The 23,521-nt window shown below is 55.0% G+C and overlaps 2 protein-coding genes across 8 annotated transcripts; both read right to left on the bottom strand.

Moving 5' to 3' along the window:
• Window positions 1–2,019: 2,019 nt before the first annotated feature.
• Inafm1 (InaF motif containing 1) lies at window positions 2,020–3,737 on the bottom strand. Its single transcript, XM_074057814.1, has 2 exons — window positions 3,632–3,737; window positions 2,020–3,438 (listed from the first exon to the last, which is right to left on the bottom strand). The coding sequence occupies exon 2, from the start codon at window positions 2,624–2,626 to the stop codon at window positions 2,216–2,218; it is 411 nt and encodes a 136-aa protein (XP_073913915.1). The 5' UTR covers window positions 2,627–3,438; window positions 3,632–3,737; the 3' UTR covers window positions 2,020–2,215.
• Ccdc9 (coiled-coil domain containing 9) lies at window positions 3,570–17,105 on the bottom strand. Of its 7 annotated transcripts, XM_020181207.2 has the most exons (14): window positions 16,986–17,105; window positions 13,922–13,987; window positions 13,697–13,801; window positions 11,933–12,031; window positions 11,538–11,783; window positions 9,983–10,066; window positions 9,729–9,902; window positions 8,544–8,725; window positions 6,592–6,638; window positions 6,343–6,478; window positions 5,940–6,039; window positions 5,522–5,870; window positions 5,037–5,129; window positions 3,570–3,960 (listed from the first exon to the last, which is right to left on the bottom strand). In XM_020181207.2, the coding sequence occupies exons 2-14, from the start codon at window positions 13,922–13,924 to the stop codon at window positions 3,857–3,859; spliced, it is 1,722 nt and encodes a 573-aa protein (XP_020036796.2). In that variant the 5' UTR covers window positions 13,925–13,987; window positions 16,986–17,105; the 3' UTR covers window positions 3,570–3,856. The 7 variants fall into 7 exon arrangements, with proteins under 7 accessions (XP_020036796.2, XP_073913911.1, XP_073913910.1 ...); XM_074057810.1 differs by having other exon boundaries at window positions 5,462–6,039; XM_074057809.1 differs by lacking the exon at window positions 16,986–17,105 and adding an exon at window positions 16,413–16,501 and having other exon boundaries at window positions 5,462–6,039; window positions 11,930–12,031.
• Between the last annotated feature and the right edge of the window lie 6,416 nt (window positions 17,106–23,521).

Here is a 23,521-nt window from a genome sequence, read left to right as displayed (position 1 = left end):
TCCAAGTAGTTTAGGATTACAGGCCTATACCTTGAGCCACTCCTTTTTTGTGTTGAGTATTTTTGAGACAGGGTCTCAGGAACTATTTGCCTGGGCTGGTTTGGAACCTCGATCCTCCTGATCTCTGCCTCCTGAGTGGCTAGGATTATCGGTGTGAGCCACCGCACCCGGCCTGTGCTGCACATTTTACCACTATGTGCACAGGGAGAACTTAACCACTCACTTCTTTCTGGGCCAGTCACCATCATCCTGCATCTGAGCCTCCACTACCGCCCCCTACAGTCTGTTGTGCACATGACAGCCAGAGTCTGATTAACATCTAAGTCAGATCTAGTCCCTCCTCTGCTCCCATGGCTCATCCCTCTTCACTTCCTTCTGCACTCCTCCTCACTCATGCTGGCAGCAGTCACATTGGCCTGTATGCTATTCTTTGAACAAGCCGAGCCCTCCAGCCTCAGGGCCTTGGCACGTCCAGTTCCTTCTGCCCTCACACTGCCCCTTCCCAGAGACCTGCCTGCTCCATCCTTGCCTGGACCCAGTAACCAGCTCCCCTCCATTTCCTGTCACCTTTCCCTGCTTTATTTCTCTCATTGTGCTTATTACTACCTGACACAACATATCTGTAAGTTACTAACCATGTCTCTTGTCAGTCTCCCCACTAAAATGTCAGTTCTGATGACAGTGGGAGGATTTGCTTGTTAAAACAAGTAACCACACAGATGTCTAAAAAATATTGGGGCTGGGCATGGTGATGCATTTCTGTAATCCCAGCATTTGGGAGGCTAAGGCAGGAAAATTGGAAGTTGCAAGCCAGTCTGGGCTACACAGCAAGACCCTGTCTCAAAAACATCTTTTTTTTTTTTTTTTTTTTTTTTTTTGCTTAAATGAAAGATTCAGAGAGGAGCTAGAAGAGAGACTGAGAGAAACAGGAGAAAGGAAGGGAGAAAAATGAAGGTAAGAAGACCGAGGAGCGGCAGGTAGCCGAGACTCGGGGAGAACAGGGCAAGAATGAGAACCAGATGGTACAAGATGAGGGAGACAAGTGGTGAGAGAAAAACCAGCTGGGGACAGACAGCAAGGAGAGGGGGCAGCAGTGTCAGGAGACACAGACGTGGGAAGACATACACAAAGGTTGAAACAGAGGAAGAGACGAGACGCAAAAGAGACAGTGGAGAGGGAGGCAGAGACAAGGAGAAGACACACTGGGGACCATGGGGCTGAAAGAGAACTGAAAACTGCAAAGCTGGACCAGTGGAGACAGAAAGGAGAGGTCTCTCCCTTCCCCTAACTCAATGTGCTGGCGACCAGTGCTTTGGCCTGACTTGATATCCCTCAGGATCCAAGCTGTGGTTTTAAAAATTCCAAGGGAGGGAGATGGTGGAAAGACAGAAGTCATGTGACACTGTCTAAAAACAGGGTTTTGGGCCACCAGTTTCTTCAGTCCTCACAGCAACTCTGTTAACTGCTATTACTGTCTTCAGTTCACAAGACCAGAGAGGCTGAGTAACCTGCCCGTGGCTGACCAGCAGCAATGCTCACCAGAAAGGTTGTACTCACCTTCCAAGGCCGAACAGTGCTTTGAGAATTTGCTCCTCGGTTCCAGAAGCAGAAAAGCACCAGCCACCATCCCTGCCCGCCCTCACCTGACCCCAGGAAGTAAGCATGGAGTCCCTGATAGCAGGTGATAGCAGGTGACTTAATCTGTCTCTGGCACCGTAACTATACAAAGCAATTCCCAGATTCCCAGCTTGTCCTCTGCTTCTCTCCAGAACACCAGTAGTCCTTTGCCCCCAAGCACACGGGAGAATGGGAAGTCCTTCACACTGTCTGACCTTCAGTGGCCCTGGTACTGATAAGCGTCCTCTCCCCGCCCTAACCCCCAAGTTACTAGAGGGCATGGAAGAAGAAAAAGGGAGTCATAGGGAAGGGGGAAGCCAGGCAGCCCACCCGGGGTGAGAGACAAAGAACTAGGGCTGTGGGTGGAGAGGCACCTCGGAGACAGCACGACAGACACACGAGGCAGCTGAGCTGGAGTTTATTGCAGATGGACGCGGACGCGGGGAGAGGAGACGCTCAGATCCTACGGGGGAGGTCAGGGGGCCGAGGCGAGGCCGGGGCCCTCGCCCCCTTCTCCGGGATGCCGGCTCCGGGGACTCTGGGCGATGTCATGGGGAGGCAGCCGGGCCCATCGGCGCTGTCGAGGGCTGGCGGCCGGCTACCCGGGTCCTCGCCCCGCCGCGGCCTCGGGCGCTTCTCCGGCGGTCGGGCTGCTCGGGCGGCGGCGGCGGCGGCTGCGCGGCAACTCGAGCTGGGGTCGTGGCCCGCCGGGGCCGCCCAGGAGGCAGGAGACGGAGGCCGCGGCGGGCGCCGGGGCGGGCGGCGCGCCCGGGAGGGCAGCACACGGCGGGGGCGGTGCGCTGGACGGCGGGCCGGCGGGGCCAGCGGGGGGCCGCGTGGGCACCCAGATGAGACCGTAGTACACGGCGAGCAGCACGGCGGCCAACGACACGCAAAGGAAGTAGGCGCAGACCGGGGCCAGGCGCAGCCAGCGTCCCCGCGGCCCCTCGCTCAGTCCCGCGCCGCCCGGGCTCTCTCCGCCGCCACCCACGCAGCTTGTGCCCCTCATCGCAGCTGCCCAGCCCGCCCGCCCCGCGACCACAGGCCCCGCCCCCTCCCCTCCGAGGACCGCCTCGCACCCGAAGTGGCCCGTCCCCGCAGGGCGGGCCCCCTCGCATCGTAGACACACCCTCTCCCCGTCTCCGGCCAACCGCTGTCAAACTTCGGCTTCCTGACTCCGCCCCGCCTACACCTTGGCTCCGCCCCTTTTCTCCCGCGCGTCAACCAGGTCACCATTCTAGCCTTGGACTACTGTCTCCTGCTTACTAACTCCGCGCGTCCCCTTTCTACGAATCGGTCTACTCCAGCATCGGAATCTGACCCTCTTTCCCCTCTGACTTCACGGCTGTAGTCCAGGTTCGACCCCTTTTCCTTCCCTCACCACCTTAACTCCACAGGGCACCCTGGCCACGCCCCCCGGCGGTCCAGCCCCATCTAAACCCGCTCGCATAGGCCCAGCCCCACCCCTACATGCTAACTCCGCCCCACGCCCCCTGCCCGAGTCTTGGCCCCGCCCACACCCCAGCCCCGCCCCTTAGGCACCCATCTGGGCTCCAAACATCTTCCTGCCGTCCTGAGGCCAGGGGTCCTGAGGGCTAACCTTAAATTCCAGAGGTTCCAGCTCCACCCCCACTCCAGCCAGGCCCCTTCCTACACCACCCTCAATACCTCTCCCTAGAGCCAGGGGACCTACAGTGGGCTCCGGGGAGGAGCGAACACGGCCTGGAGAGTCAGATAACCCCTCCTCTTACGGCCCCCTCCCCATCAAGATGGGGAGGCTTCCGACCCCTCCCAGCAGCGTCTTCAGGAACTCAGGGAGGCCTGCGAGGGGGAAGGAAGAAGAGTCAGGGGAGCAAAGGAGGGAAGACCCCTTCCTCCCGCCTGTTCCGCCGCAGAAAAGCCCGCCAAGCACAGCAGCCCAGCCTGCCCCCGCCAGAAACACAGTTGCAAGGTTAGCGGAAGCACTGCGTTTAATGCAGCCGGGCGGCCCGAGTTCAAGTCCTTCGCAAGTCACCGCTGTTTGCCAGGCCCCAGGTGAGGACCCCTGGAGACGGGAACTCCCCGGGAATGGCACCTAGGTCTCCACCCGACGTGCCCAGGTGGGGCTGCACAAGTCCTCACTGGATTGGACTACAGCCCCGGCTCCGCCCCCTTTACACTTAACCCTCTCCTGGCTGCAGAGTGGCAGAAGCAGAGGAGCAGGGTTAGTGCGGAGCGCGGAGCCGCTGTCCCGGCGCAGTCAGCGGGCGGCCCCCGGGGGCGGCGCGGCCGCCACCACCTTGCAGAAACGCACCCTCTGGAAGTCGGTGATCTCCGCTGTCTCCTGGCCCTCGGGGCCCGCTTCTGGGGAAGAGAAAGAGCGGTCAGCGGAGGGCACAGCCAGCTTACCTCCTCCGACTGGCCCTGCCTGCCCTTCCTGCCAGTGGAGCTGGGAGCTGCCCAGATGGGGGCCTCCAACTGACCCCTCTGGCCCTCAGCGAACCCACGAAGCAACATGCACCACAACATAGCCCTGTCTACGATCAGAGAAACGCCGGGGAAGGAAGATCCCGTTCACCCTGACAACTCGTGGCCAAAAACAAGAGCACCCGGTCTCGCCCTGTCCACAACTCCAAACACTACCCACTCTTGGGTTCATTTCCCGGTCCTACCAACCGCTACCAAGCAAGTCCTGCAGGACCCGGTGCAGGCCCTCTCCCGCATCCCCACACCCGTTCTAACAGCCCTTGCAGTGGGGAGGGGAGGGAGGCGTCACTGGTTGCAAGCCTGGCTCCTACCTGGTGGAGGGGGACACAAGGATATTGACCTTTTGCTCTCACTCCATGGGGCCCAAAATGACAACCAGGCCTGCTAGTCTAATCTTCCCAAAACTCTAATCCCGTCCACAGCCAAATCCTTTTTTTTTGTGCAGTACCAGGGCTTGAATACTCAGGACCTACACCTTGAGCCATTCCACCAGCCTTTTTTGTGCTATGTATTTTCAAGCTAGGGACTCACAAACTATTTGCTCAGAGCTGGCTTTGAACCCAGATCCTACTGATCTCTGTATCCTGAGCAGGTAAGATTACAAGCCTGAGCCACCAGAGCTGGCCAAACCCCCATTCTTTTGACCGGTAGAGCTTAGTGGGAATTTCTACACCCCTCTAGATCCTCCCCCAGGGCCTAGCCCCATCCCATTACACTTCTCAGGTTCCTGTGCAGCCCCCTCACCAGGTGCCACCCAAATAACTCCCATTTCTCTTAGTACACCCATTGCTTGACTCTGGCCCACCCAAGCCTGGCCCAGTATGGTAACTGCACACCCAGATTGCACCGCCACCCTTCAGGCTCCACCACCCTCCTGGTGCCAAGCCCTTCTCCCTGATCACAGAAGAGGCGCCCACAGAAGCACCACCTCCACCACGCCATGTGACCCCCACCTGGAGTCGCCTCAGACCCCTCCTCTTCAGCTTTCTGGGTTCCTGGGAAGCTGGGCCCACTCTCCAGGGAGGCAGGGGCTGGCTGGTCACCTCCTGGGGAAGGGGAGGCCCAGTCAAGCCCTCTCCCTTCCAAAAGTCCCCAACTTAGAAAGAAGATCCAAGGGGAGCTGGAGGGGCCTTAAGGACACACTTGGGGGAAGGTCACTTCAGGATGTGAACTCTTTATTGAAAAAGAGGGCTCTGAACGAGCAGGGACAGGCTCTAGGAGTGAGCATTCCAGAGTCGGGGGCACTGCTGCACAGTGGGCACGGACTGCTGTCCCCAGCCACCAGGGCTGAGGCAGGTGGGGTCCCAGGCCCTGCCACACCCCTTGTGCACACACACAGGCAGCCAGCTTCATGCATTCCCAAAAGGCCAGGCCTCACCCGGAGACAAGGAGCCGAGAGGGTGGGCCATCCGGGGAGAATTCAGCTCCATCTCCTCACCCCAGTCAGGCACAGGCTGGTGGCCTCCAGGTGGTGAGAAGGGGCTGGAAGGCGCAGCAGGAGCTGGAGAGAGTGGCTCCTGGGGTGTGGGAAGCTCCAGGTCAGCTTGCTCCTGGGTAGGGTCCCCAGTGGGCTCAGCTTGTGGGTGCTGGTGATCCTGGTCTTGTTCTTCCTCTTGTGCCTCAGCACCCTCTTCTTCCTCGATTTCCTCCTCCTCCTCTTCGTCCTCAGTCACATCCTCACTCATGTCCTCCCATTCTTCATCCTCCTCACCCTCGTCCACTTCACCCTCATCCTCCTCCCCCTCGTCCTCAGGAGGCCGGTGGGCAGGGGCTGGGATCTCGGGAGGCTGTGTGGAACATTGGCAGGTCAGGGAAAGGTGTGGACCCTGAGCACACACACAGCTGCCTTGCCTTACCTTTGTGGGCATTTCCTCCCGGGTCATAGTTCCTGGGGCCTCTGGGGTGGGGGACACTGACACTGCCTCCTCTTTCGTCTCCCAGCGGTCATCATGGTCACTGGAGGGGACAGAGGACAGGGGTGAGGTCTTGATGGAGGATGGATAGGAGGAAGTCATCCTACCTGTCATACTGAGGGAATAGTGGATATTTGTCCCCAGTTTTCAGAGGCAGGAGAGAGAGGGGGGACAGAAGCACAGATGGATGGGTGGGAAAAGGGGGCAGATGAGGGTAAAGCCAAAATCCAGACTTCAGTGCTGCAAGGCAGACAGGCCACAAACAGATGCACTCATACAAACACCACGTCAGAAGAGGACCAGGGAAAGTCACCCAGCCCTGTGGCCTGGGAAAGGGTGCCCCCACCTGTAGGAGCAGGGAGCTGCCTTAGCCTGGGGGCGGCTGCTCTTTCTCCTTCTGCGGCTGCTGACCTCAGCTTTGTGCTGAGAAAGGAACTCCCCAAAAGTGGGGGGCTTAGGGGGCCGGGCCCAGGCCTGGTCATCTGCAACAGTACTCAGAATGAGTCAGGGGACGAGGACACCACACAAAATACCTCCCCACCTACCCTGCACCAAGCCTAGCAGCTGCCTCATGCCTTCTGAGGACACCACTCACCATAGCGGTGGGATGGTTCACGGGCAGGGGTTGGGCCATCCTTGAACCTGGGAAAAGAGAAGCAGGGTGAGCAAGTGGCTGGAGGAACAAGGGAGTGAGATTGGGGGAAAAAGCAGGGGGAGAGGTGGAGGCCAGAATCGGAGATCAGATCAGAGGATAGTCAGTCAATCAGGACAGGATTGGGTGATAGGTGCAAATCTGACATTTTAGTGACAAATACACAAAGAAAAAACATTCAGAATTTAGCCCCCAAAGTAAAAACTTGGCAACTCACCATAGACCCTTGGAAAGCTTCCTGTCTGAGCTATTTCCTGTCATTCACTCTCACCTCGCCAGCTAAGCAGATTCTCCTGCCACACCTACCCTGACTCAGGGCCTTTGCACAAGCTGCTCCGGGAACATCCTTCACATTTCAGCAGCTCACTCCATCACCTCCATCAGACCTGAGACAGCCCACCTAACGTGTATCACCTACATAGTCTAAGTCTCATCCCTACCGCCTTCCTCTGCTGTTACTTCTCACAACCTGTCATCTTGCCCACTAGACTCCAAGTTCCATGAAGGCACAATGTTCTGTTTACCACTGTGTCCCCAACACCACAGCCTTCATGGCACTGAGCCTCAGCTAAGTATTTGCAGCTGAAATCAAGACACATATGTTAATTAGCCTCAGAGTGCCCTGGGGACAAAATGAAAACAGTTCTTTTCTCATTAACTCCAAGAATATCTCCCCAAAAGACCAGCTACAATGTCTGTTCAACAAGCTTGCTTGCAATAAAAAAACAAAACAAAACAAAAAGAAAACCCACCCAAAACCATGCTCCCAACCAATCACCAGGCTCCACTTGAGCCACGCCCTCAGCCCCAATCCTCTTTTTATTTTAGCCAGAGCCCACAAAACAGGCTAAAGTTGTATGAAAACTTCCAGCACAGCAAAGGATAGGGGACAGGGTCAAACCTAAAGATGCCAATGCTGCAGCTCTTATAGAAGCTTCTGCCTCACTATGGAAGTAGGTCCTGACAATGACACAGTGATACCTGTGCTTTTAAGTCTGGCTAAACATTTCCTAGAACCCAAAAGAGAACAGTCAGGCTTGACTGGGGATAAGGCCTCGTTGGCAAGGCACAGAGAGAAAGCAGCACAGGGTCCAGGCTGGTGGGGACAGGTCAGACAATGGACAGAGGAAGGCACCAAAGGTCTCATCACTGTTGGCAGTGCTTTGTCCCCTCCACACATCAGAATTTATACCCCACCCTGAGCCTCGTGGGGTCACAGCTGGGATACCCACAAGAGAGGCCAGGGAGCATCTGTCAAACCCAAGACAGTAATCTCCCCAGTAGCTGCTGCCCTCAGCCTGGACCCTAGAATAAACCCACCTGGGGTGAGTTCATATAGAAGGTTCTGGAAGAACTGATGAATGGCAGTCATTGTTTTTTTGTGTGTGTGGTACTGGGACTTGAACTCAGGGCCTACACCTTGAGCCACCCCACCAGCCATTTTTGTGAAGGGTTTTTTTGAGATAAGGGTTCATGAACTATTTGCCCAGGCTGGCTTTGAACCATGATCCTCCTGAGTAGCTAGGATTACAGGTGTGAGCCAGCGGTGCCTGGTTATGGCAGTCTTTTAAGGATCAACAATTTTAGGTTTTGCCCCACCCCCCTATTCTTTTCAGCCTTGGAAGTTCTATAAACCTACAGCCTTTGGTGTTGACTCTGGCTCAAAAGATTTGCTGCCAGCACACCTAAGCTCCATCTGCATGGGGATGCTGAGTCTGGGGGACCCAGAACTTAGCACCCAACCTGGGCCAGCTGAACCCTGAGGACCTATGCACACATTACCATGTGCCTGGAGGACTTGGTGAACTGTGGTGACACATTACTCATATCCAGGAAGACACCAGAGAGAGGCAAAAGTCCCAGGCCCCAAGGTGGGTCAGCGAGGAGAGACTCACATGCCATCAGTCTTCTCGGCGTCCCACTCCCGCCGCCACTGGCCAGTGGGTTTGCGGTGTCGCTGCAGGCGCTCCTGGTCAATCTTCTCCCTCTCCTGCTTCCAGCGCAGGTACTCCGACCGCTCGCGGCCCGTCATGGACAGTGTCATGTCACCAGCACCGCCCAGGCCAGCCCGGCGGCCCTGCCCCCAGACCATCCACAGGCAGTTAAAGCCCATCCCCATCCTCCCCTGTCCCTCTGATTCTCAGAAGTGGAATCATTCACTCACTGACACAGGGAAGAGGTGACAGGCAGTGATACAAGCAGGTGCCTCAAGTGGCCTGCTCAGAGAGAACCTCCCCATCTCTAAAGCAGCACCCTGCGCCTCACCTGGCTGGGCTCTTCTGCTGGCCACCCTCACATTACCCACCTCTAACTAGATTTTCACCAGTAACCTGCCACCAGAACAAACACCAGCAGGGCAGGGGCTTTGCCTTACAACTCTTGTACCCAGCACTGAAAAAAGATCCTGCGAGCCAGGGGCACAGCTCGGTAGCAGAATTCTGCCTACCATGCAAGCCCCTGGGTTCCACCCCCAGCACCATAAAAACAAAAATAAGCTGGGCACTGGTGGCGCATGCCTGTAATCCTAGCTACTCAGGAGGTAGAGATTAAAAGGATCTTGGTTAGAAGCCTACATGTGCAAATAGTTTGTGAGACCCTATCTCAGCCCCCCCCCACAAAAAGAAGGGCTGGTGGAGTGGCTTAAAGTGTAAGCCCTGAATTCAAACCCCAGTACCACAAAAAACATATATAAATAAAATAAAAGAGTTGGGACAGGTCCAGCAAACAACACTGATGTCAGTAATGAGAAGAAACCCCCAAGCCACCCTATAACAAGGAGTGTGGGACAGCCAGCCCTCACCCAGCGAGGTGAACTATGAAGGCAGGATGGTCCTTGAGCCCCACCCCTCATCCAGCATCGCAGTCTGGAGACAATACCCTGACCCTCACCCCGCTGGGCTCTTCTGCTGGCCACCCTCCAGCAAGGGTGTCAGAAGTAAGACATGGCAGAAATCCTTCACAGACAAACCACGGATCCCAGCACCAAGGGTGACACCTGCTCTGTCCTGGTCTCCACTGAACCCACGCACAATTGCATTCGGTCCCCAGGGGACCACTGAGGCCCCACTGCCAGCACCCACCTGCCGCTCCTGCTCCAGGCCACAGCGCACACGCTCAAAGTCAGGGCCCCCCCAGTTGCGCCCATGCCGGCGGCTGCCCTCCCGGCGGTCCCGCTCTGGCTCCTCCAGGGGTCCACTGCGGCGCCGGGGGTCATCCAGAAAGTTCCGCACTGGGTTAGGCTCCAGCACTCCTTCCTGCAGCACAGGGGTGAGGTTGGCAGGGACACCAGCCCCTAGGTCCTGGCCACTCAGCCCTGGCCACCTGCAGTACTGACCCGCTGGTTCCGCTCATACTCGGCAATCTTTTCCATTTCCTCATTCATCTTCTCAATGTTCTGTCTGCGCCGTTCCTCCCACTCCTGGGGGACAAAGGGGACACCAGGCACCAGAAAATATTACTCAAACCAGTCATGCAGAATGGAGTGACATAGCAGGCCTGACCTCGCCCTGAGGTGAGTGGCATGGGAGTTCCTCTCAGCCCGTTCCCAGTTAACACCAGGTAACCCGACTTTCCTCCTGGAGCCTGCATTTCCGAATGTTCCAGGCAGAGGGGCCTGACCTCCAACCACAACCCAGGGCACTGGTGTCTCTGGACCATCCCTGGCAGGTACTGACACAATTCCACACTGGGGGATCCCAAAGGGAGAGGACTCTTTCCCTGCTCCACTCCCCAATCCCTCTAGCCCCCGCCTGCCGCCCTGGCTGATTCTACTGTGTCCTGTCAGTGTGATAAATCTGAGCCACAAGTCCTATTCTACAATGAGCCTTGAGTCTTTCCAGCAAACTGCTGAAGCTGACCGCTCAGTGTCAGGGTGCTGGGGCCCCCAACACACCCTAGCTGCCACAGTAAGGATGATGGTGACAACAGCAGACAACTATCAGCCCACCACCCATTCCCCCCCTCACGGGACAGTGGAGGCTCTCCCAAGTGCCTCTGCAGTTAGGTGCGGCTGGGCTCTCACTTCTCATGGAAAGTGGCACAGGGCTAGACTGACTCGACTCCCCTGTGAATTCAGCCACCCGGCATCTACCAGGCAGACAGTGACCATGCTCCAGGTGACCATCAGGCCATGGAAGGCGGGAACCTGGGTCCCAGAGTGACATCTCCACCCTCACTGTTCAACTCACCCACTCTACTGAGGCCCCCCACATTTTGGGATCCTTTTGTTGCAGCTTAGTGTGCCAAACAGTGCCGTGCCTACTCACAGGAGGCTTAAATACCTCATTCATTCATTCTCTCTCTCTCTCTCTCTCTCACTCACTCACATTTATTTTGGGTTTTTAAGACAGGGTCTCATTACATAGCCTGGACTGGTCTAGAATTTGGCATCCTCTGGCATCAACCTCCTGAGTGCTGGAATTACAGGTGCCCCCACCACACCCAGCTCAAAGTAACCTTTAAATCTAATCACCATTCCTGTGTAAGAGCAAGAACTGGAAGCAAACAGACGGAAAGTGAACTGTGGAAGGTCGTACCCACATCCAACTAAGCTTGCCAGCCTCCCCCATCAGCGTGGCAGGGGAGTGGAGAGGTCACACCAAGACCACAGCTACACGAATGTGCACACTGAGACAGATGAACAGACAACTGGTACCAAAAAGAGGAGAATGACAGGCAGGGGAGAGGGGGCAGGCAACCAACATGGGAGAGCTGGAGAGAGGCACCGAGACAGAAAGAGATGAGAGGGTACACAGCACTGGCCAGGAAGGAAGAAGGGAGGTAGAGAGAGCAGAAGGGCAGGGCTGAGACAGAGAGGAGCTTGGGGACAGAAAGCCAGAGCATGTAGAACCTCAGCCCAAGGTGAGCTCCATGCCCTGCCCAGCTCCTACCTTGGATTTGCGGTCGGAGGTTGAGGCATCTCCAGCACCTAAGAGATGAGGGGAGCCCCGGCCCCGGCCCCTCCGGCCCCGGCCCCCAGCTCCTCGCGGCTGCTCCCCAGGACTGTCCTCCCAGCTCCGGGGTGCCCGGCCCATGCCTGCCCGGCCTCCCTGCTGTGGGGTGGGCCGGCCCCCCCTGTTGGCTCCTGGGGTCCGAGGAGTCCCAGGAGACCTCCGAAGGGGACCCAGGTTCTTCTCCTGGAAGGGGGAGGAAGGATAAACACGGTCACAGAGCAGGGAGACTGGAGAGCCCATAGGGGCAGCTGCTGGGACTGAGGCCCTCACAGGTTCAAGGCAGCTGGACCCCTCCCCAACCTCAGGAGCCCCCGCTCCGATGGGCTCACCACCTCCACTGCCACATTCTCCTTCTCCACCGAGCGACTCTTCCGGGGTGCTGTCACTGCTACTCCCTCAAGTTCAGCTTTTTTCCGGTCTTCCTCAATCTCCTAGGGGCAAACACCCATGGTATGGGGGTGTCAGGGGCTCTGTCCACAGGCTGGACTCCCACAGCCCCTGAATTCCTCCTAAGTCTGGCCCCAACTCAGGCCTCCTTCCAAAGTTAAAGGCAAGAAAGCTGGTCCAACCCTTCCCATGGTGCCCGTCTCCAATGAGAGACAAAGGTGGCCCACAGCCTACAGGGCCTACAGCAGCCAGTCTCCTTGCCTCCATCTTCTCCTAGCTCCCTGTTGCTCATTTGAGCTTTCTCGCTGTTCCCAGAACTACTTGTTCCCAGAACACACCAGGCTCACATCTGCCTCAGGGCCTTTGCACCAGCTGTTCTTTCTACCAGCGCCTTCTGCTCCAACATCTTTCAACCCTCTTCTCCAGCATCTCCTCTCAGGGAGGCTTTCCCTGACCCCCTTCAGAAACCAGCTTCCCTGCTCTCACCCCCTGTCCATTAGAGCACAGGGATATCTGTCTGCTTGTTCCCTGAGGCATACCGTGAGCCTACATCACTGCCTATCTCATGACACAACTCAGTATTTCTTTTAATGAATGAACACATGAAGAATGAGTCAATGAAGCCCACTCCCTTCCCAGGTCCCATCTCAGGGACAACACTTACCTACTCTATTTTTCACTTTTTGTAATTTTTTGGTGGTGCTGGGGTTTGAACTGAGAACTTCACACTTGCCAGGCAGGTGCTCTACCACTTGAGCCACTCCACCAGCCCTCTTTTGTGAAAGGTATTTTCTAGATAGGGTCTTGCAAACTACTTACCTGGGCTAGCTGCAAACCGCGATCCTCCTGCCCTCTGCCTCCTGAGTAGCTAGGCCCCACTACCAACTCTTGGACCTGGCCCCGGACCTTCCTTCTTCCTCCTCTCCCTCCTCCCTGCCCTCAGTCACCAAGACTCTCTCAATAGCCAAGCCCTGAGCTAGACAACTTCTTTCTCTAGAATCCCTGACCTAGTAGCCTCCTTGCTTTCTGGTCTACAGTATCACCTCCTCCCAACCACCACTACACAGCAGCCAAAGGAGATTCCCTAAAAAGCTCTTCTGACCTGGGCCCACTCCTGCTTAAGCCCTCCATGGCTCTACGGCCTTAGGCATCCAGGCCCTACATGGCCTGGTCCCTGTGAACTCTCCAGATCAGTACTGCCCCAAATGACCCTGAAACTTTAAGCTCCAAGCCCTCTTACATCCAAATATGTGACCACAGTGCTCCCTTTGCCTGAAACATGGGCCACTCTCCTATTCAACTGGCTAACAGCCAACCACCCTTCAGACCTCAGAGTCCCCTCTGCCAGGAAGCCCTCCCTAAGGTACCCCAGGCTGGGTCAGCAGCCCCTTCTGGCCTCCCCTGGCCTGGCCTCTGAACTCCCCATCTGAGCCTTGTCCAGTCAGGGTCAGCACCATCTGAGGGCAGGGCTGTCTCTGTTGCAGCTGCACTCCAGCACCACTCAACGAGGGCCTTGAGACAGTGACGCCTTACTGAACACTTGTGATGAATGAGTGAGTGATGGAATGAAGGAAGGAATGGCAGGCTAAGGCCTGTGGCATTTATCCTGACAGTGATGGGGAGCCATGAAAAGGTTTTAAGGGAGAGGTGAGAAAAACTCACTGCGGGGAGGAGAGGGGATGGGGTCTCCCAGGGCGGGGCTAGGGCACCTGGTAGCGCCGGATGAGAGCCTCATTCTTCCTACGAAGAGCTTCGATCCTCTTGTCCAACTCAGCATCCTTCTCCTCCTTTGACTTCAAATCCAGTGTGGCTGCCTAAGACCAAGAGGCAACTGAGGGCTAAAGAAAACCCTACATGCCCCAAAGCCACTCAACTCAGGGTCTGACAGTTGCTATGATTCCCTCTGTCCCAAGCCTCCTTCCCAGCCAGCTCACCATTTCACTGGCTGGACCACGGTCCCACCACTTCCCTCTCAGAATCTGGATCAGCACTGGGAGCTCCTGAGGGCAGGGGAACAGGAGAACTAAAGGCAAGGCTTCATGCTCTTCTCTACTGGGCTCTCTCCCACTCTCACTCACTCTCACTCACACACCCCATTTGAACCCCAGAAATTCTACCGTCACTTCCACTGGCTCAACTGCTAGCCCCACCCCTTTTCTAGACAAATATAGACTCCACCCCTTCCTTTTTGGACTCCCCCCCAAACTTTTTAGTCAGATCTGTCTTGGGAAAGTTCTGGCCCTGCCCCACTGCTTGGGACACTACTGCTTCCTTCCTAAGGAAATTCTAACCCAGCCTCCACAGCCTGGAGCCCAGACCCATCTCAAGAAAGCTTCAGCTGTACCCCTTCCTCCCAATCAGCCCAAAAAACTTCTAGAACTGAAGCAGGAAAGATTGGAGAAATTGAGGGTGGGGGTAGGGGAGAGAAATGACCCAAGTATTGCATGCACATATGAATAATAAAAAAATAAAAATTAAAAAAAAATTAGAGAAATTGAGAGATGACAAACAGGAGCCAGGAATCCAGTGAAAAGCTTGACTGAAGGCACACAGGCAGCCAGGTGCCTATAATACTGGCTACTCAGGGGACAGAGATCAAGAGGATCAGGGTTCTAGCCCAGGCAAACAGTGCAAGAGACCCTATCTCAAAAACACCCAGCACAAAAAAGGGCTGGCAGAGTGGCTCAAGGTAAAGACCCTGAGTTCAGGCCCCAGTACCACAAAAGAAAGAAAAAAAAAAAAAGCACACTTCATCCACTTTAAATTTCACACTCCCCCACCAGCTCTGAGGTTGGGGTGTAGCTCAAGGTGTAAAGCACCTGCCTAGGGAGCCCTGAGTTCAACACTCAGTACTTAGAAAGAAAAAAGTCCTAACGCTAGTGGCTCATGCCTGTAAACCTAGATACTCTGGAGGACTGAGGTTTGAGGCCAATCCGGGAAAATAGTTCCAGAGACCCCATCTCCAAAACAACCAGAGCAAAATGGACTGGAGGTGTGGCTTGAGCGGTAGAGTGCCTGCTTTGCAAGTGCAAAGCTTTGAGTTCAAACCTCAATCCCACCAATTAAAAAGAAAAAAAAAAATACAAAAATACAAAAATACCAGCAACAACAACAAAAAACCCTCTCACTCTGACCAAATGACTATTACACTCTGCAAACCAAGCACGGATATCTTCAAGAAAGACACTTTAAAGAAAAAGATACTTGTCCTAGGAAAAAACATTTGGTAAAATGACTACCTAAAATCACAAAAGTGTTTGCAAAGGAAGACATTTATGTCAAGGATAGACATCAGGCTTCAAAGAAGCATCAGTTGAAAGCCATCCTGTGTTTAAAGGAACGCTCGAGGAAAACAGGCCCTATGTCCCAGTGACCCACATTTATAAACTGACCAGACTTGGATATCCCTGAACCCAAATAATAATGTCACAACAGTGCAACAGCAAGGACAAATGACTGCATCAGGAATCCAGAACAACTCAGAACACTTATTCTAAAGTGAATTTTAGCCAACCCTCCATTCACTTTTTCACCATAAATACCCATGATGTTAGGGCACTCAGTGCACCCATGTCTGGATGTGTACTCTCCTTTCTTTACTAACAAACTTTCTTGGTCTGTACTTTGATGTGTCCTAAAATTCATTTTTGCAACAAAATCATGAACCCAGTTAGTACTCAAGTGCCAGGTAAAGTCTCCTCCTTTTGGAGACCTCAGCGTTCCCATAAACGAACCACTTTCCTGTTCCTATTCTGATGATGCTCACATCTGGATGAACATTCCAGCTCGGTCGGGTAGCTTCAGAAATCTCCCTTAACACCGCACTCAAAAAAAGCCGCACACCCAACTATGAAAACAGCCCCACACCTCCCCTGGCAACGCCCTAGTCCCGCCCCCAGCATCCCAGAAAAGGGACGGTCGTCTCATACCAACCCCAAAAACATTCTGGGAACAGGTTCAGTACACACTGGGGTGGCTTCCTGCACCGGACTTGACCTCCCCAATGAATATTCTACAGGCTGAGCGAGGACAAAACTTCCTAAACTCGCGATGGCTATCCAAGGAAAACTTTCAGCCTCAAACTGGCTGGGTACGAGAGGGCCGCGCCCCTGAGCTCCGGAAACCACTCTGGCTTCGCCCAGCAAAACTTTCAGGCCCCGCCTATCCCGCCAAGACCTCGGGTCTGGCCCACACTCTCGCGTAATCTGACCTGGCTTCCGACTACCCAGCCACCACTCTGGTCCCGCCCCCTGATTCCCCAGGCAACAGCCTGAACCCGCCCACTCCTTCTCGCCTTTATTCTGGCCCCGCCCCCGATGACCTCTGCTCCCGCCTCCGATTCGCCGGGCCAATCTCCTGGTCACGCCCCCTAGCTCCCGCCTCCTCGCCTTAGCTCCTAGCCCCGCCCCAGCTTCCCCGGCCTACGGTTCGGGCTCAGCTCCCGGCTTCCCGGCCAACGCTCTCAGGCCGCGCTACTGGCGCAGGCTAAACTTTCTGGCTCCACCTCCAAGCATTCCCCGCCAGCACCCTAGACACGCCCCCTGGGCCCCCGCCACGGTTCGCACCGCCCAGGCCTTCACATCCGCCTCTGGATCCGCCCCTAACTTCCCGGCCAACGAACAGAACCCACCTCCACTCAGGGAAAACTTTCTGACCCCGCCCCCAGCGTTTTCGGGCCCGACTCCTAACCTGACGGACAAGACTTTGGCACCGCCCCCAACCCGCGCACAACTTTTAGGCCCCGCCCCCAGCTGCCACCCTTGCTCCTGGCCGGCCGGCCCGCCCACAACCTGGCCCGCCCCGTCCATGCCCACGAACTAACGTCCCGCCCCGCCAGCGTCCCATGTGGGCGTCCTGTCCCCGCCCCCCGCAGAGTACTCTGACCCCGCCCCCCCACCGGCGGCTCACTCCCCCACCCGCGCGCGCTCCCGCTGCCCTCACGTGGGCCTCCAGGCCCCGCCCACTCCGGGCGCGCTCTCGGCCCCCTTCCCCGGTCACCTGTCCCGGAGACCCCGCGGCGTCCGCGACTCCGGCTCCGTCGGCCTCCGCGTCCGCAGCTCCCGGGCCACGCACGTCACTTCCCTCACGCACCACGTGAAGAGGGGAAATAAAGACGGTCACTTCCGGTCCTACCGGCCCGTTTCCGGGAGCCTTAAAGGAGCCGCGCCCCTACAGGTGGAAGTGGGAACCAATCGGTTTGGTCCTCAGGGCTGTGACGGTATCCTGTTCCTCCTGCCTCCTTCCCAGGGAGAAGAGACGCTTTCTTTTCACCGTCTGGCCTCTCTTTTGCTCAGGCTGTTTGCGCCTCCAGCCATCCCTGGTTCCAATAAGTAGAAGCCAGACGTTGGGCGATGATTTCTGGAGGTCTACCCTAGTTTCATCGCATCCTCCTGCCAATGAAACCTTGCAGTTACATTTTTTTTTTTTGGTGGTGGTGGTATGGGATTTGAACTCAGGGCCTAACTGTTATTAAGCAGGCGCTCGTTCCACCACTTGAGCCATCGCCCCAGCCCTTGTGTGGGAAATTCAAAACCCTCACTGCTAGCTACTGGAAATGCACGGTCCATGTTTTTATATGCCCTACAACCTTGCTGCAAGGGCCAGGATTAATAGCGTGGACTGTGAAGCGAGGGCCTGGGTTTGAATCCTGACTCTGTCATTTACCGGCTAGCTATGTGACACGGGGAAATATATAAAATTTCTCCAGGACTGACGGAGTGGCTCAAGTGGTAGAGCACCTGCCTAGCAAGGTTGAGGCCCTGAGTTCAAACTCCGGAGCCGCCAAAAAAAAGAAAGGAAAGAAAATTTCTCCAGATTTGAGTTTCCTCATCTGTAAAGTGTACATTGTAACACTAACCTTCTAGGTTTGTGGGCGGGCAGAATTCAGGGCATGAATGAATTATAAGATAGAAATCGTGGCATAAAGGGAGCACATCAAATTTCTGGAGCAAAATTTAATTTACATTTATTTTTACTTGCCAGTAAAATGAACCAAGGCAGACCCAATTTACACAGTTCCTGGAGCTTATGGAAAGTTGGAATCCCTGTTGGAGAAAAAGAATAAAAAAGACAAAAAAAAGTCAGTTGTAAGACAGAGTTGGAGGATGGGACATGGCTCGAGTGGTGGAGCACCTGCTTAGCAAACATGAGGCCCTGAGTTCAAACCACATTACTGCCAAAAAAAGAAAGACACAGTTGGGCATGGTTGTGCATGTCTTTAATCCCAGCACTCCAAAAGCTAAGGCAGGAGGATTGAGTATTTCAGGCCAGCAATAGAGAGACTCTATCTCAAAAGAATAACAAAAGTCAGAAGACACCTTGTCTAGGAACTACAAGGTCCTGAGTTAAAACCTCAGTACCATAAAACAAATTGTAGAAATATCATATTGAAACCCTAATAAAGATGTAATTGCAGGCCGGGCACTGGAAGCCACACCTGTAATCCCAGCTACTCAGGAGGCAGAGATCAGGAGGCTCACTGTTCAAAGCCAGCTCAGGCAAACAGTTCGATAGACATTGTCTCTAAACAATCCATCATGGAAAAGAGCTGCTGGAGTGGCTCAAGGTGTAGGCCCTGAGTTCAAGCCTCAGTACTGCAACGAATAAATAAATAAAATAAGAAAGTTCAAAAGTCATCATAAAAGCTATTTTGTGTCTCCAGCATGAGAGGGGTTGAGTCCTGTTACTAGGAGACAAGTTGTTAACAGACTGACATAGAGGTGGGCCAGGAAACTTGACTGTCCACCAGGAAGCAGTGTGGCACTGCTTGAGCCGCTAACAGGCATTCAGTCAACAAATAGTCCTGCAACTGTGAAAAACTACTGGGTGCCGGTCTCTCTCTAGATTTCTGATCTGTGAAATGGAATTTAGGATGTATGGCTGGGCTAGGAGCTGCTGCCATGAAGCTTCCAGATATCAAAAGCTGAAGAAAAGCTAATGCCATAGGAGTGTTAGCCAGGGCTGTTAGCTCATGTCTGTAATCCTAGCTACTTGGGAGGCTGATATCAGGATGATCACGGTTCAAGGCCAGCCCAGGTAAATAGTTCTCCAGACTGCCTTCTCTAAAATAACCAGAGCAAAATGGACTGGAGGAGTGGCTCAAGTGGTAGAGCGCCTGCTTTGCAAGTGTGAAGCCCTGAGTTCAAACCCCAGTCCCACCAAATAATAATAATAGCAGGGTTGCCAGACAAAATAAGGCAGGGGGAGGAGTCAGAGATAGTCCCAGAGGCCTCTCTGAGGAGGTGACATATGAGCAGGCACCTGAGTGAAAGGCAGGTGAGTATGGGGACATGTCAGGTGGAGAAAAATCAGCACACCAAGGTTCTGAGGATGCTGGTCTGGCCAGGGAGGCAGAGAAAAGAGACTGAGGCGACAGGTATCACATCAGGGCACTGGAGAGGGAGACTGAGGCAGGCTCAGGCCACACAACAGGCAGGGCACAAACAGGAGCTCCAGGGGTAGGGATATAGTTTGATGTAGAGTGCTTGCCTAGTATGCATAAGGCCCCGGGGTCCCATCAGAGAACTGCAAAAATGAATAAATAAATCATGAAAGAAAAGAAACACTTAAAAATGTGTGAGACTGGAGGAGGAGGAGATCCTTGTGTCCTGCCTGGAGGAAGAGGCAGAAAATGCAAAGCTTGCAGGCCTCTGGGGATGGTTAAATGAAGGAGTATTTGTATTATTTTATACTTTCTTTAAAACACTGTGTGACCTGATTAATTATTGCTGTTTCCCCAGGTCTTAAAGAGACTCTGCTTTTTTTTTTTTTTTTTTTTGGTGGAACTGGAGGTTTTGAACTCAGGATTTCACGAATGCAAAGCAGGTGCTCTACCACTTGAACCACACCTCCAGTCCAGTTTGCTCTAGTTATTTTGGAGATGGGGGTCATAGGAACTATTTGTCCAGTCTAGTCTCCAACTGCAGTCCTTCCAATCTCAGCCTCCCAAGTAGCTAGGATTACAGGCATGAGCCACCAGTACCTGGCTTAAACTCTACTTTCCAAAAACGAATAAATCTAAATGGATCCAGAATCGTTCTGTGTCTCCCACTCCCACCTCCTATGTCCTGGGATGGTCATAGGGTATGAGGTCACTGAGTTGGCACAGAACCTAGCACGCAGAAGGCGGGCAGTATATGAGAGCTCCAGCCGTGACCAGCACCTCGGACTTTGCAAGTGCTCAAGCCGAGGCGTGGAGCCCCCTGAACGCCTCTCTTCCACTCACCAATGCCATTAGCTCTACCTTCAAATAAATCCCCAAGGGGACCGACCCCATAGCTTCCCCTCTGGTTCCATGGACGCCACCTCTGCAGCCAAAGCCTGTTTCCCACAATGGCCACAAGGGGGCGCCGATTGCAATAAAGTTCAACGCTCAGAGCTTCCCCTGGTCCTCACCTCACTCATAGGCTCCCTCTCTGACCTCACCTCTCAACTCTGTCCCCTTGCTCACTCCCTTCCAGCCCTTCCAGCCGCAGTACAGTAACTCTTCTCTCCCTGGGCGGTCCACTCTGGCCTCAGGACCTTTGCACTTGCTCTTCTATCTGCCTGGGGCACTCTTGGTTCTCAACTGTTTAGGGGTTTTTCTCACGAAGAACCTCCCTTAACACTCCCGAGTGCCATCCTTTTTCTACCTGAAGACTCACTCTATATAATTATTTACGGTCTTCACTTCATTATCCATCTCCCCCACATCAGAGTGTCAGCCTCAAGAAGGCCAGGTTTTGATCAGTTTTGTTCATAGCTGTATTCTCTGGTCCTACAACCACAACAATACTTGGCCCAGGTGACTGGGATGGAGATGCTAAATGAATGAATACAAGAACGAATGAAGCCGTGAGCCGGTGGCTCACACCTGTAATCCCAGCATTCGGGAGGATGTGTTAGTAGGATCACGAGTTGGAGGCCAGCCTCAAAAAAATAAAATAAAATAAAAAATAAACCCATCTCTGGGCTGGGAATGTAGCTCAGTGGTACAGAGGTAGCTCGCGAGCTAAGCATTTGCAAAGACCATTTGCACCATCCCCTCCCTGCAAAAAAAAACCCACAAATATCTCCTGGGGGGTGCTGCAAGGATTCTAGGGGTGCGCGTCTGCAGCTCACTCTGCGATTCCACCGCTCGCCGCGCGGGGGCAGCAGACGCCCAGCGCATTGGCCGGCGTGGCCAGTGCAGAGCGAGCAGCGGGCAGAGGAAGCTGATGAAATCCTCGCCAACTCGCAGTGAGCTCATCCCGCCCGGCGCCTCCGGAAGCCACGGGGCCGCCCGGCCTCCGCCTGGCCCGAGCGATAACGCTCCGGTGCTCAGCCGGGGCGGGAAGTCCTTCCTGAAGTCTGCCCTGCTTGGGGCCTGCTGCCAGAAGCCTTGGCCTGGCGGGGAGGGGGGACCAGGAGGAAGTACTGAAAGGAGACTGCAAAGTGAATTCAGAGCAGGGCGGTGGGATGGAGAGAGAAAGAGAGAAAAACAGCGGGAAGGACAGACACAGATGGGGAAACTGAGGCAGAGACTGAGTTAGAGGGTGACAGAGACAGGATAGGAGAGAGAGTGACTGCCCTGTGAAGACAGAGATGGAAGAAGCAGAGGTGCGACGTGGGAGACTGAGATGGGGACAAAGTGAGACCCAGCAAGTGGCAGGGATGCGGGGAGTTGGGGAGTGACTCCCAGATGGGGGCGATGGAGTCGAAGCGGGGGCCAGACGCACAGGGCGCGGCGGGGACACTGGGGAGGGAAGGGTGGGGGCGCTGGAGGCGGCCCTCCCCACCCCCTCCGCGCGGCGTCGCGGGCCAGTTACCAAGTTACCAAGTTACCGCAGGATTCGGGAGCCGCTGACTGGCGAGGCGGCAGCCAATCAGAGCGCGGCGCCGCTGTTCTCGGGCAGGAGGCCTGGAGACACGCGCACCTTCCCGCGACACCCAGCGAAGCACGCGGCCACACGATCGCAGGGGCGCGCTGGCCCAGGGACACGCACACACTCCAGCACACCGACACACGGAGTGGCAGGCACAGGACGGGGTCCGGAATGCGCAGGGACACCACACAGACACACATCTCAGCGATACTCACGCACACACAGTCCCGGAACTCAGACCCCCTCCCCCCATCCCAGCGACACCCAGCACTGTCCAGGCACAAGCAAGTTCGATACATACTGAACACACAATATCACCCGGACACACAATGCTACTAATACACAATGACGGCGACATTCTAATCCCACACCCAGCCGGGCCCATGACAAGCACAGCCGGAACAAGGACTCTTATAGTGAGACAAAATCAATGTTGCACACGCACTCTCTCCTTAACTTGTCCACGGTCCCATGGACACACAACATCCTCCGGCAAACACACCCACAGTGACACACATCAGAATGGCACATGGCATTGAACTATGAGGGTCACACATGGTGACACAAAGTCCCAAAGGCACGTTTCAAATACAATGCTAATGTCACACACACACACACACACACATCTCACACAACATAACACAACTCCACAGGCATACACAATCCCATGGACACACAGCAGTGAGGTACACACACAATCCTAGTATACAGCACAGACAATCCTAGTGAAACAAACACAAGCACATGGACACACAACATTAGACAGACACCTGCAATCACACTTACACAACAGCACACAAACTTTCCCTCTAACACACAACATTGCTGCGGCAGATACTATGCCAGTGTCACACAAACACAATCACGTAGACACACACACCATCTCACAGACAACCAGCACACTGCACACTTGTCACACCATCACATTCACACAGCAGCCAGGCATATTGTACACAAGAGCCACTGACACACAATCACGTGACACAATAGCACGCTAACACAACTACCAATGTAATATGCCAACTTCAACACACACCTATAGAAAACTCCCAGCGCACAAAGTCACACTACATCCCCACCCCACCCCCATCCCTGCCCGGGATGTTGGGTTAGGGATGCTGGGTGGGCTAGTATGTTTCTGTGTGTGTGTTTGTGTACGTGTGTTTGTGTATGTTGTGTGTGCGCGCGTGATACCTCCTCTTTCCAGCCCTTCCTGGGGGCGGGGCCAAGCGGCAGCCGCTGTTACCGGGTAAACTTCCCCGCCCCCCCAGGGCGGCCATTAGTCAACCCCCCCAAGGATGATGTCATCGCCTCATTCTGGAGGCTGAGTAATCCTTGACTCCGCCCCCCCCAGGTACCAGAGTAGGGGCGGGCTGCACCTGGCTCACCACGGTCTGGAGCCGGGGTCTGGCTCTGTAGGCTCTTCTACCTTGGGTGTCCCTAGGGTGGAGTCTCTCCGAGGTGGCCTAGGGATGCACATCGGGGATCCCTGGGGATGGTCGCCAACTAATAGTGCAGCCCTGGGGTCTTGGGCATCCCAGGGGTCTCCCCCAGAGGAGATGCCCCACTACCACCAGTGTAAGGGATTGGGTCGCCTTGCGGTGCGTGGGGGGGGCGGGGCTGAAAGATGCAAGATTTGGACTTCAGGGTCCTTGGCTCTGGAGGCTTGGGACCCTAGCATAGCTTGGAGGC

The sequence above is a fragment of the Castor canadensis genome, chromosome 16, assembly GCF_047511655.1.
Source record: "Castor canadensis chromosome 16, mCasCan1.hap1v2, whole genome shotgun sequence".
Taxonomy (NCBI): domain Eukaryota; kingdom Metazoa; phylum Chordata; class Mammalia; order Rodentia; family Castoridae; genus Castor; species Castor canadensis.
The sequence above is the reverse complement of the archived record's forward strand: the minus strand, read 5'-3'. Positions and strand labels throughout refer to the sequence as shown.

Excerpts from the sequence above, each read along its gene's own strand:
- Inafm1 (XM_074057814.1), bottom strand. The coding sequence starts at position 2,626 with ATGAGGGGCACAAGCTGCGTGGGTGGCGGCGGAGAGAGCCCGGGCGGC.
- Ccdc9 (XM_074057809.1), bottom strand. Across the intron at positions 6,040-6,342 it reads GCAGCTCCCTGCTCCTACAG|TGACCATGATGACCGCTGGG; the intron begins GTGGGGGCACCC and ends TGTCCCCTCCAG. Across the intron at positions 5,130-5,461 it reads TCTCGGCTCCTTGTCTCCGG|GAGGTGACCAGCCAGCCCCT; the intron begins GTGAGGCCTGGC and ends CCCCTTCCCCAG.